The sequence below is a fragment of the Pelophylax lessonae genome, assembly GCF_965119305.1.
Source record: "Pelophylax lessonae genome assembly, chromosome: 1".
Lineage (NCBI taxonomy): Eukaryota > Metazoa > Chordata > Amphibia > Anura > Ranidae > Pelophylax > Pelophylax lessonae.
The window spans coordinates 3,517,018-3,530,804 of NC_138768.1; the positions used below are offsets into that span (position 1 = coordinate 3,517,018).

Sequence of the window (13,787 nt, forward strand, 5' to 3'; positions counted from 1 at the left end):
TGTTCGATGGGAGCGGTGAGGCTTGTACGATGGGACTAGGAGTGGTGAGGACTGTTCGATGGGAGCGGTGAGGATTGTACGATGGGACTGGGAGCGGTGAGGACTGTTCGATGGGAGCGGTGAGGATTGTACGATGGGGCTGGGAGCGTTGAGGGGGGATTGTATGATGGGACTGGGAGCCGCGAGGCTTGTACGATGGGACTGGGAGCGGCGAGGCTTGTACGATGGGACTGGGAGCGGCGAGGCTTGTATGGTGAGACTGGGAGCGGTGAAGACTGTTCGATGGGAGCGGTGAGGATTGTACGATGGGACTGGGAGCGGTAAGGAATGTACCATGGGATTGGGAGCGGTGAGGATTGTATGATGGGACTGGGAGCGGTGAGGACTGTTCGATGGGACTGGGAGCGGTGAGGGGGGATTGTACGATGGGACTGGGAGCGGTGAGGATTGTACGATGGGACTGGGAGCGGTGAGGATTGTACGATGGGACTGGGAGCGGTGAGGATTGTACGATGGGACTGGGAGCGGTGAGGCTTGTACGATGGGGCTGGGAGCGGTGAGGATTGTACGATGGGACTGGGAGCGGTGAGGATTGTACGATGGGACTGGGAGCGGTGAGGCTTGTACGATGGGACTGGGAGCGGTGAGGCTTGTACGATGGGGCTGGGAGCGGTGAGGGGGGGATTGTACGATGGGACTGGGAGCGGTAAGGAATGTACCATGGGATTGGGAGCAGTGAGGATTTTATGATGGGACTGGGAGCGGTGTGGGGGGGGGGGATTTTACGATGGGACAGGGAGTGGTGTGGGGGGGGGGGGTTGTAGGGTGGGAGCGGTGAGGGGGGATTTTACGATGGGACAGGGAGTGGTCTTGGGGGTCACTATGTGTACATCAGCTTTCAGTGGCGTCTCTTTAACGCTTGCCGTCTCTCTGCAGGCTCATCTTCATGGATATAGACTTGGACTATGAGCGCCCCAATGTCGAGACCATCAAATGTGTGGTAGTTGGAGACAACGCGGTGGGGAAGACGCGACTGATCTGCGCCCGCGCCTGTAATGCCACCCTCACCCAGTACCAGCTCCTGGCTACCCACGTCCCCACCGTGTGGGCCATCGACCAGTACCGCGTCTGCCAGGAGGTAAGATGGGGGATCCTATCTCCTCTGTGTCGGGGTGCCCTTTATTAATCCTCAGTGTCAGATGTTTTTGCCCAGATAATTGTTGTTTGAATCTATTGATCACGTGACTGCCCTGTGTGGGAGGAGCTTAGTTACAGGGATGCGATATAAAAAGTCTGCAGACCATCGATTGTGTGTGTTTCCTATTCTCAGGTTCTGGAGCGATCCCGCGATGTGGTGGACGAGGTCAGCGTCTCCCTGCGGCTCTGGGACACCTTCGGAGACCATCACAAGGACCGGCGATTCGCCTACGGGAGGTGAGCAGCTCGGGAATAACCCAACCTGTCTGCCGTGAGAAAGTTTCTTCAGAAGAAGACTTACGAGTCTGTCCCTATAGTCCTCCATACAGTCCTTTATATCCCTCCCTGTCCCTATAGTCCTCCATACAGTCCTTTATATCCCTCCCTGTCCCTATAGTCCTCCATACAGTCCTTTTATATCCCTCCCTGTCCCTATAGTCCTCCATACAGTCCTTTTATATCCCTCCCTGTCCCTATAGTCCTCCATGCAGTCCTTTTATATCCCTCCCTGTCCCTATAGTCCTCCATACAGTCCTTTATATCCCTCCCTGTCTCTATAGTCCTCCATACAGTCCTTTATATCCCTCCCTGTCTCTATAGTCCTCCATACAGTCCTTTATATCCCTCCCTGTCCCTATAGTCCTCCATACAGTCCTTTATATCCCTCCCTGTCCCTATAGTCCTCCATACAGTCCTTTTATATCCCTCCCTGTCCCTATAGTCCTCCATGCAGTCCTTTATATCCCTCCCTGTCCCTATAGTCCTCCATACAGTCCTTTTATATCCCTCCCTGTCCCTATAGTCCTCCATACAGTCCTTTATATCCCTCCCTGTCCCTATAGTCCTTTATATCCCTCCCTGTCCCTACAGTCCTTCTTTCTCACTAGCTCTCCATCTGTATAGATCACTACACTCGGGTTAGCCAGTCCCTACCTAGTATTAGGGACCATTGTCCCGTCGTCTTCGGTCTGCAGAGTAAATTGCGCTCAGCGCTCTCCCTGAATTGAAAATAAATCCACAGATTGCATTCTCTGGAGGGAATCGTTGCCATGTGCCGGCCAGGAGCGGGGGAGGGATGGCGGCTCTTTTCGTTTATGTATATTACAACCATGTGTAAACACCCCCCCCCCCTCATCTCAGACATGGGGGGGGGGGTCTATAATGGTTAGTGTATACGGGCCTCAGGTGCTGCCTCAAACATCATCCCCACAGGGCTGCACATAAAATTCAGTCTATGTTCACTATCAGAGACTGCAGACATGGTACAGGAGACGGTCAGAGACTGCGGACATGGTACAGGAGACGGTCAGAGACTGCAGACATAGTACTGGAGATGGTCAGAGACTGCGGACATAGTACAGGAGATGATCAGAGACTGCGGACATGGTACAGGAGATGATCAGAGACTGCGGACATGGTACAGGAGATGATCAGAGACTGCGGACATGGTACAGGAGACGGTCAGAGACTGCGGACATGGTACAGGAGACGGTCAGAGACTGCGGACATGGTACAGGAGACGGTCAGAGACTGCGGACATGGTACAGGAGATGGTCAGAGACTGCGGACATGGTACAGGAGATGGTCAGAGACTGCGGACATAGTACAGGAGATGGTCAGAGCCTGCGGACATGGTACAGGAGATGGTCAGAGACTGCGGACATAGTACAGGAGATGGTCAGAGACTGCGGACATGGTACAGGAGATGGTCAGAGATTGCGGACATGGTACAGGAGATGGTCAGAGATTGCGGACATGGTACAGGAGATGGTCAGAGATTGCGGACATGGTACAGGAGATGGTCAGAGACTGCGGACATAGTACAGGAGATGGTCAGAGACTGCAGACACATTTCACGAGGAAACTAGAGAGCTACTATACCAAACTGTTGGAGAAATGCAGATTAGTGTCTGATGGGGCCCTGAGGGCAGCACAAAAAGGGCCACAGGTTAGGCACCAGTGGTGTAGACAGACATTTAATGCCCCCCCCCCCCCCCCCCGTCTTTCTCTAGTCCCCATTCCTACTTTTGGCTGCAGTGGAGTCCCGTGGGCCATGTGCCTATCATGTACACCAAATGGGCAATGGCTGGTAGACCCCATCACACCTATAGGAAGTTATTTGTAACAGATTCCGGACTGCTTCTCAAGCTCTGGAACACGAGACCCGTGAATCTGGCTGTAGTTACCCCAGGAACTAAACAATGCCAGTTTTGGTGCAAACCAGAATAAGAACTGTTTATTCAAGCACAGGCACAAAGAGATCTACAATCTGGGACAATCCCCCCCCCCCCTCCTCTGTTTTTGCAGCCAATCCACATACACAAACCCATCCCATAATAGGTTGATCTCAAAGCAGACAAACAATGGGATACAGGCGTTTTAACAATAATAAACCCCACCCCACCTCACTATCTAGCAATGGTCTATGAGACGCTTCTACAATATTCTTTCAACACAAACCACACATATAGAACCCAGGATACCCGGGGTAACTGAAATGCTGAGTCCGGTGTGGTTGTACAGCGAGTCTGATTAGTGCAGACCCAACTGGGGTTCTTGGTCACCCTGTGCCCCTAATAGATACAGGGTGACTTACACATAGGAGGGTCCGGAGAAGCTGGACAAGGAGTTTCCTGACCTCTCTAATGTTATCTGGGTTCCACAATCCCCTCCCCCGCCCAAAGTGACTCCCATCACATAATTGGACTCCTTTTTTTTTTTTTCAGAAACCGTGGCCCTTAATATGGGGTTTGCCCCCCTTTCCCAGCGTGGCTCTTAATAGGGGGTTGCCCCCCTTTCCCAGTGTGGCTCTTAATATGGGGTTGCCCCCCTTTCCCAGCATGGCCCTTAATATGGGGTTGCCCCCCTTCCCTGCGTGGCCCTTAATATGGGGTCGCTCCCCCTTTCCCAGCGTGGCTCTTAATATGGAGTTGCCCCCCTTTCCCAGCGTGGCCCTTAATATGGGGTCTCCCCCCTTTCCCAGCGTGGCTCTTAATATGGGGTCTCCCCCCTTTCCCAGCGTGGCTCTTAATATGGGGTCTCCCCCCTTTCCCAGCATGGCCCTTAATATGAGGTTGCCCCCCTTTCCCAGCATGGCTCTTAATATGGGGTCTCCCCCCTTTCCCAGCATGGCTCTTAATATGGGGTCTCCCCCCTTTCCCAGCATGGCTCTTAATATGGGGTTGCCCCCCTTTCCCAGCGTGGCTCTTAATATGGAGTTGCCCCCCTTTCCCAGCGTGGCCCTTAATATGGGGTCTCCCCCCTTTCCCAGCGTGGCCCTTAATATGGGGTCTCCCCCCTTTCCCAGCGTGGCTCTTAATATGGGGTCGCCCCCCTTTCCCAGCGTGGCTCTTAATATGGGGTCGCGCCCCCTTTCCCAGCGTGGCCATTAAAGAGGGGTCACCCTCTTTTTGGCTATGCCATCTTACAATCTTCTGAGAAGACTTTTTTCACCTAATTTTGGGAGTTTGTGGGAATTTGGTCCCCCTAGTTGAGGTCGGGTACTAATGTTGGATGAGAAGACCTGGTTCGCCATCGGCAGACCTATTCATGTGTGGTCAGCAGGGTTGAGGTCAGGGCTCTTTGAAGGACATTCAAGGTTCGTCACACCAAGCTCATTAAACCATCTCTTTATACAACTGGATCTGTAGACAATTGTCTACAATGTCTTTGTATGATTGAGGATTACCAGGACCCTTCACTGGAGACCCCTTAACCTCATCATTTGGAGGGGGGCACATTCTTTGGCCTTATAGTATATGTGCTGTGTCCGCTCATCACCGATGGACGTAACATTGTTTTGAACCATCTGAGAGGAACCACTCAGGTTATGGCTGCATTCACATGGGCGGCCATGGCGAGATCCGGTGGATTCTTGTCGGCAGATCTAACCGCTGCATGCACACTGCGTGTGAACAGCAGAGGCTGTCAAATGTTGTATTGTACACATCAATGCCGCCATTGACATGTAACTCATCTGAGTGACCACATGCAAAGAGAGCGTATGTCTGAACCCAGACACAGGTGGGACAACGTATATGCAGTATCTGGCTGCAGCTAATGGGACACTTTGTCTTTGGCCATAGCACAAAACGCAGCGGAGTCCAGAGGGGGTGGTCAGCCGCCTGAACACAGCAAATTGTGCACCCCTGTGAATGTAGTCTCATTGGTTGGTTCTGTGTGCTGTGGAAGAGCTCAGTCCTGGACAGATAAGGCTGGATAACTGGGAAATGCATGAAGAAAAGTCAGATAAAAACCCCTGGAAGACGTCCCCCCAGAATCTGAACCTACAATGGGGAACCCATACTGAAAAGTCAACCAAAATCTCCCAAACCCCCCCCCCCCAAGAATCTGATCTGACAACGGGTAACCTATATTGAAAAGTCAACCAAATACCGCCCCCCCCCCCCCCCCCCCTAGAACATCCGCCAGAATCTGAACCTACAATGGGGAACCCATACTGAAAAGTCAACTAAAATCTCCAAGAAAACCCCCCAAGAATCTGAACTGACAACATGGAACCTATATTGAAAAGTCAAATAACCCCCCCTGAGAACATCCGCCAGAATCTGAGCTTACAATGGGGAACCCGTACTGAAAAGTCGACTAAAATGTCCCAGAAAGGCCCCCCAGAATTTGAACTGACAACAGGGAACCCATATTGAAAAATCTACCAAATACCCCCCCCCCCCCCCCCCGAGAACATCCACCAGAATCTGAACCTACAATGGGGAACCTATACTGGAAAGTCAACTAAAATCTCCCAAACCCCCCCCCCCCCCAAGAATCTGAGCTGACAACGGGAAACCGATATTGAAAAGTCAACCAAATAACCCCCCCCCCCCCCCCCCCCGAGAACATCCTCCAGAATCTGAACCTACAATGGGGGAACCCATACTGAAAAATCAAATATACCCCCCCCCCCCTCGAGAACATCCTCCAGAATCTGAACCTACAATGGGGAACCTATACTGAAAAGTCAAATATACCCCCCCCCCCCCCCCCTCGAGAACATCCTCCAGAATCTGAACCTACAATGGGGGAACCCATACTGAAAAGTCAACTAAAATCTCCAAGAAAACCCCCCCAAGAATCTGATCTGACAACATGGAACCTATATTGAAAAGTCAAATAACCCCCCCCTGAGAACATCCTCCAGAATCTGAACCTACAATGGGAAACCCGTACTGAAAAGTCAAATATAGCCCCCCTCCTACTGAAGTCAGGCTTTGGAGGACACTTCTGTGGGGGTTTTTTATATCTGCCTTTTCTTTGTGTTCTCCATTGCTACCTCTGATTCAGGACGTCTCTGGGGGATTTTAGCTGACCTTCGGTATGGGTTACCGATTGGTCTGCTCAGACTTGGGAGGACATCTCGGGGTGTTTTTATCTGAGCAGAAATGTGTAGCCCATGCTAAAAGGACAAATAACCAGCCCCCCCCCCCCCCCCCCTCAGAGAAGTCCTCCAGAATCTGAGATGACAGTGGGCAACACAAAGGGAAGTTAGATAAAAACACCCAAAGACGTCCCCCAGAATCTGAACTGACAATGGGAAACCTATACTGAAAAGTCAGATAAAAAGACCCCCGGAGATGTCCTCCAGAGTTTGACAGCTGATAAAGTCAGATACAAATACCTTCAAATGTTCCTCAGAGTCTGAGCTGACAGTGGGAAACGCATAAAGAAAAGTCAGGTAACCAAGCCCAGAGACGTCCTCCAGAATCTGAGCGATCAATAGGGAACACATACTGAAAAGTCAGGTAAACCCACTCCGTAAGGTCCCTCTGAGCCAAAAAGTCAAATAAAACACCCAGCGATGCCCCTTCCCAGCACCCCCCCCAATAAATGGATTCTGAAACATCCTCCAGAGTCTGTTGATAGTGGGGAGCACATACTAAAAATCCCGTCAGATAAAAACAGTCAAACATGCCTCAGGGTCTGAAATAATGGGAAGCCCATACTGAAAAGTCAGATCTAAAAACCCAGAGATGCCCTCCCAGAATCTGAGCTGACAATAGGAAACCCATATTGAAGAGTCATTTTAAAACAACCAGTAACGTCCCTCCGGGTCTGAGCGGATTATAGGGAACCCATACTGAAAAGTCAGATAAAAACGCTTAGCTACGTTCCCCCAGAGTCTGAGCCAAAAAGTCAGGTGAAAACCTCTAAAGATGGCCCCCAGAATCTGGGATGACAGTGGGGAACCCATACTGAAAAGTCAGATAAAACCCCCAGAGACGTCCTCCGGAGTCTGAGCTGACATTAGGGAACCCATACTGAAAAGTCAGATAAAACCCCCAGAGACTTCATCTAGAGTCTGAGCTGATAATGGGGAACCCATACTGAAAAGTCAGATAAAACCCCCAGAGACTTCCTCTAGGGTCTGAGCTGATAATAGGAAACCCATACTGAAAAGTCAGATAAAACCCCCAGAGACTTCCTCCGGAGTCTGAGCTGACAGTGGGGAACCCATACTGAAAAGTCAGATAAAACCCCCAGAGACTTCCTCCGGAGTCTGAGCTGACAGTGGGGAACCCATACTGAAAAGTCAGATAAAACCCCCAGAGACTTCCTCCAGAGTCTGAGCTGATAATGGGGAACCCATACTGAAAAGTCAGATAAAACCCCCAGAGACGTCCTCTAGAGTCTGAGCTGACAGTGGGGAACCCATACTGAAAAGTCAGATAAAACCCCCAGAGACGTCCTCTAGAGTCTGAGCTGATAATGGGAAACCCATACTGAAAAGTCAGATAAAACCCCCAGAGACTTCCTCTAGAGTCTGAGCTGATAATGGGAAACCCATACTGAAAAGTCAGATCTAAAAACCCAGAGATGCCCTCCCAGAATCTGAGCTGACAATAGGAAACCCATATTGAAGAGTCATTTTAAAACAACCAGTAACGTCCCTCCGGGTCTGAGCGGATTATAGGGAACCCATACTGAAAAGTCAGATAAAAACGCTTCGCTACGTTCCCCCAGAGTCTGAGCCAAAAAGTCAGGTGAAAACCTCTAAAGATGGCCCCCAGAATCTGGGATGACAGTGGGGAACCCATACTGAAAAGTCAGATAAAACCCCCAGAGACGTCCTCCGGAGTCTGAGCTGACATTAGGGAACCCATACTGAAAAGTCAGATAAAACCCCCAGAGACTTCCTCCAGAGTCTGAGCTGATAATGGGGAACCCATACTGAAAAGTCAGATAAAACCCCCAGAGACGTCCTCTAGAGTCTGAGCTGATAATAGGAAACCCATACTGAAAAGTCAGATAAAACCCCCAGAGACTTCCTCCAGAGTCTGAGCTGACAGTGGGGAACCCATACTGAAAAGTCAGATAAAACCCCCAGAGACGTCCTCTAGAGTCTGAGCTGATAATGGGAAACCCATACTGAAAAGTCAGATAAAACCCCCAGAGACTTCCTCCGGAGTCTGAGCTGACAGTGGGGAACCCATACTGAAAAGTCAGCTAAAACCCCCAGAGACGTCCTCTAGAGTCTGAGCTGACAGTGGGGAACCCATACTGAAAAGTCAGATAAAACCCCCAGAGACGTCCTCTAGAGTCTGAACTGATAATGGGAAACCCATACTGAAAAGTCAGATAAAACCCCCAGAGACTTCCTCTAGAGTCTGAGCTGATAATGGGAAACCCATACTGAAAAGTCAGATCTAAAAACCCAGAGATGCCCTCCCAGAATCTGAGCTGACAATAGGAAACCCATATTGAAGAGTCATTTTAAAACAACCAGTAACGTCCCTCCGGGTCTGAGCGGATTATAGGGAACCCATACTGAAAAGTCAGATAAAAACGCTTAGCTACGTTCCCCCAGAGTCTGAGCCAAAAAGTCAGGTGAAAACCTCTAAAGATGGCCCCCAGAATCTGGGATGACAGTGGGGAACCCATACTGAAAAGTCAGATAAAACCCCCAGAGACGTCCTCCGGAGTCTGAGCTGACATTAGGGAACCCATACTGAAAAGTCAGATAAAACCCCCAGAGACTTCCTCCAGAGTCTGAGCTGATAATGGGGAACCCATACTGAAAAGTCAGATAAAACCCCCAGAGACGTCCTCTAGAGTCTGAGCTGATAATAGGAAACCCATACTGAAAAGTCAGATAAAACCCCCAGAGACTTCCTCTAGGGTCTTAGCTGATAATAGGAAACCCATACTGAAAAGTCAGATAAAACCCCCAGAGACTTCCTCCGGAGTCTGAGCTGACAGTGGGGAACCCATACTGAAAAGTCAGATAAAACCCCCAGAGACGTCCTCTAGAGTCTGAGCTGACAGTGGGGAACCCATACTGAAAAGTCAGATAAAACCCCCAGAGACGTCCTCTAGAGTCTGAGCTGATAATGGGAAACCCATACTGAAAAGTCAGATAAAACCCCCAGAGACGTCCTCTAGAGTCTGAGCTGATAATAGGAAACCCATACTGAAAAGTCAGATAAAACCCCCAGAGACTTCCTCTAGGGTCTGAGCTGATAATAGGAAACCCATACTGAAAAGTCAGATAAAACCCCCAGAGACGTCCTCCGGAGTCTGAGCTGACATTAGGGAACCCATACTGAAAAGTCAGATAAAACCCCCAGAGACTTCCTCCAGAGTCTGAGCTGATAATGGGGAACCCATACTGAAAAGTCAGATAAAACCCCCAGAGACGTCCTCTAGAGTCTGAGCTGATAATAGGAAACCCATACTGAAAAGTCAGATAAAACCCCCAGAGACTTCCTCTAGGGTCTGAGCTGATAATAGGAAACCCATACTGAAAAGTCAGATAAAACCCCCAGAGACTTCCTCCGGAGTCTGAGCTGACAGTGGGGAACCCATACTGAAAAGTCAGATAAAACCCCCAGAGACGTCCTCTAGAGTCTGAGCTGACAGTGGGGAACCCATACTGAAAAGTCAGATAAAACCCCCAGAGACGTCCTCTAGAGTCTGAGCTGATAATGGGAAACCCATACTGAAAAGTCAGATAAAACCCCCAGAGACTTCCTCTAGAGTCTGAGCTGATAATGGGAAACCCATACTGAAAAGTCAGCTATAAAAACGCAGAGATGTCCTCCCAGAGTCTGAGCTTACAATGGGGAACCCATACTGAAAAGTCAGATAAAACCCCCAGAGACTTCCTCTAGAGTCTGAGCTGATAATGGGGAACCCATACTGAAAAGTCAGATTAAAACCCCAAGAGACGTCCTTCTGAGTCTAAGCTGACAATCGTCAACATGTGAGCTGGACTGAAATCCTCAGCCTGACCCGTCCCTTTTTTGGATCCGTTACAAATTTAATTGTAGTTACAAATCAACACTTCTCTATTTTAATGTCTGTGAAGAGCAATGCAGCCAGTTTGTGGTTTCCTCGTGGAGATGTTGTAGACGGTGGAAATGTTATGAATGTGTCCTGTACAGAACTCTGTGACCTTTCAGCATTGCCCCACACATGGCCTTTGTTTACATCACCGTGTGCCTTGCGGCCCCCCCACGTCTCTCGTTTCCTCTCTGTGTTTGCTCCTTCCTGTCTCAAGCCAGTTGGTTCCTGTGCAGAAACCATATCTGATACACGTCTCTTCCTCCTCGCTGTCCCATATACAGGCAAACCGGACTGTGAGTTCAGAGCCCCCTCTCATGTACAGCCCTTTGGCACTTGGTTGTGTGGCCCTTGGGGCCCCTGCAGGCTCTCTTCTGTGTTTTTTGGTGCTTACTCAAATACTCCTTACACCAGCTTAGAGGAGAAGTGTGGATTGAAAAGGGAAAAAAAACCGACCCAGAGTGTGCTTGTGGGCTTTCATCAGTATACTGCTTCCTTCAGTCTTGATCATAGATATCAGATATTCTAGTCACCCTACATACAAGACTAGCCGAGAATAGCTTGTATAAGATCTGGGACTCTTTATTGAACAGACTCACACAGAATATATACCCCACCAGGTCAGGTGAGCCTGATTTACAAGATCGTATGCAGATAAAATTGTATACAGAAGCCTAATTAACCACTTAAGCCCAGGAAGATTTTACCCCCTTCCTGACCAGGGCCTATTTTGCGATTCGGCACTGCGTGACTTTAACGGACAATTGCGCGGTCGTGCAACGCTGTACCTAAACAAATTTGAAGTCCTTTTTTTCCCACAAACAGAGCTTTCTTTTGGTGGTATTTGATCACCTGTGCGATTTTCATTTTTTGCGCTATAAACAAAAAAAGAGGGTCAATTTTGCAAAAATAACAATATTTTTCACTTTTTTTTTTTTAGATGAAATTCCCCAAAAAAAAAAATGTAAAAATCAAAATGTTTTAACATTTTAGGCCAATTTGTTTTCTGCTACCTATGTTTGGTAAAAAAAATTGCAAAAAGCGTATTTTGATTGGTTTGCGCAAAAGTTATTGCGTTTACTAACTCAGGGAAAGATTTTTGTCATTTTTGTTGTTTTTTTTTTTTTTTTAACGCGTAATGGCGGCGATCTGCGCTTTTTTTTTTTTTTTGGGTACTGCGACATTGCGGCGGACAGATCGGACCCTTGACTGACATTTTTGACACTTTTGGGGTTACCAGTGACATTACTACAGTAATCAGTGCTATACATATGCACTGTTACTGTAAAAATGACACTGGCATGGAAGGGGTTAAGGGAGGGGTTATGTGTGTCCCTAGGGGCGTGATTCTAACTGTGATTGGCTGTGGCTTGAGGTGTAGGAACAGTGATCAACGGTCCTACATAGTAGTCCATTCTTACACAGGGAAGAATGACAGGCGGCTTTGTTTACATTAGTCGCCTGCCTTTCTCCCTTCCCGGCGAACAATCGCGAGTGACCGGCGGACATCGGGTCCGCCGGGCACACGCGCGGGGGGGGTCCATGACTGTGCCTCCGGCGGCACGCGCTCGCTCCCTAGACCCTCACAGGCTAGCGACATAGCCCTACGTCGCTTTGCCTGTGAGGGGCTGACTGCCGACGTAAATAGTCGTGCTGCGGTCGGCAAGCGGTTAACCTGAGCTAATTAACTAGCCATCTGGACAGAAACAATAGGTGAATGGGAATCCAGACCTAGACAATGTTATAATTGACTCAGCACTTAAAACCAGCCTGGATGACCAGACTGGCGGCAACAAGGCTAAAACAAAGAAATTTACACATTATCAAACACAGAACACCTTATTACACAGACCATAGCAGGAGACCCCAGTAGTAGACTGTCCGGCTCCGACCTACAATAGTCTATGATGCAAAGCTCATACAATGTTCCATCATTCTGGATGGAAATAAAGGTGGAATTAATGTATCATAGATTTCTTGAGGATAAATATTACTGTCCCATTTGAAGTAATCCAAACCATATTCTAAAGCCCCGTACACACGTACAGATTGTCGGCCATAAATATTCGACCGACGGCCGATTGTAGGCTTGTTAGTATGATGCTTCAGACAGCTGGCAGCGCATTTTTGGCCGAACAGAATCTGTTGTGCAGACTTTAAAATTTTTGTTGGCCGTCACCAGAACGGCCGATTGTTCGTCAGTCAGTACAGATTTCGGCCGACAGACAGCAGATTAGCAAGACTGGGCATGCTCAGAAAAGAAAAAACACAAGGAAAGTTGACCATCACATGACATCACTTCTGCAGTGGGCTGTTGTTGGCCGACAAAATTCGTGTGCAGTCTTTTGCACTTTTCAACAGACACTACAGCCCTGGACAAAAGATGGCCGATCGTTCGGCCGATGATCAGTACGTGTGTACGGGGCTTTAATGTCCATTAAGTAGTTATCCATCATTTCCTTGGTCACCCTGTGCCCCTAATAGACGCAGGGTGACCTATACATAAGAGGGACCTGGGGAGCTGAGACAGGGAATTCCCAACCTCTGCAAGGCAAGCTGAGTTCCACGGGTCCCCCAACCAAAGTGACTTCCGTCACACTCTCCTCGATGGCTGCAGCATTGGTCCGATGCTGCAGCTGTCCCCCTCCGGCTGTAGGACCAAGAACCGAGCAATCACGTGATCGCTGATTGCTCAGTTCTTGGTCCTCACTGAGCAGAAGACGTTAACTGTCAGTCCCCGCTCTCTGCTACACCCTTCCAGAACCCTCTGTATACTCACCATATCCTCTGCCAGGGGAAGCCATGCTCAAACCTCTGCACCGTGATATTGGCTATCTACTGATGGCTAACAACTCCCTCCCCATAGGACTGCAACCCATATTCTCTGCCAGAGGAAGCCATGCTCAAACCTCTGCACCATGATATTGGCTATATACTGATGGCTAACAACTCCCTCCCCATAGGACTGCAACCCATATCCTCTGCCAGGGGAAGCCATGCTCAAACCTCTGCACCATGATATTGGCTATATACTGATGGCTAACACCTTCCCCTAAAGAACTGCAAACCACAACCTCTACCAAGGAAAGCCATTCCCAAACCTCCGCACTGTGATACTGGCTATATACTGACCCCAACACCTCCCCCCTATAGAACTGCAAACTTAACTTTGAAGACCACAGTGTTCCTCAGCCCAGCCAGAGGTGGCATGGCACCCATACATGTACCAGCAGAGTGCCCCCTATCCTTCATACCAGTTCTGCCCTCATCCTGACTCATCTGTTTGGAGTTGG

General features: G+C 49.2%; 1 protein-coding gene across 1 annotated transcript in view; it reads left to right on the top strand.

The window, feature by feature from the left end:
- Window positions 1-943: 943 nt before the first annotated feature.
- Window positions 944-13,787, top strand: part of LOC309552474 (rho-related BTB domain-containing protein 2-like) — a 35,499-nt gene continuing 22,655 nt past the window's right edge. The window contains exons 1-2 of the mRNA XM_082253443.1: window positions 944-1,138; window positions 1,331-1,434. Of these exons, the coding sequence (XP_082109569.1) occupies window positions 947-1,138; window positions 1,331-1,434 (296 nt within the window). The 5' untranslated portion in view covers window positions 944-946. The remainder of the gene's footprint in view (window positions 1,139-1,330; window positions 1,435-13,787) is intronic.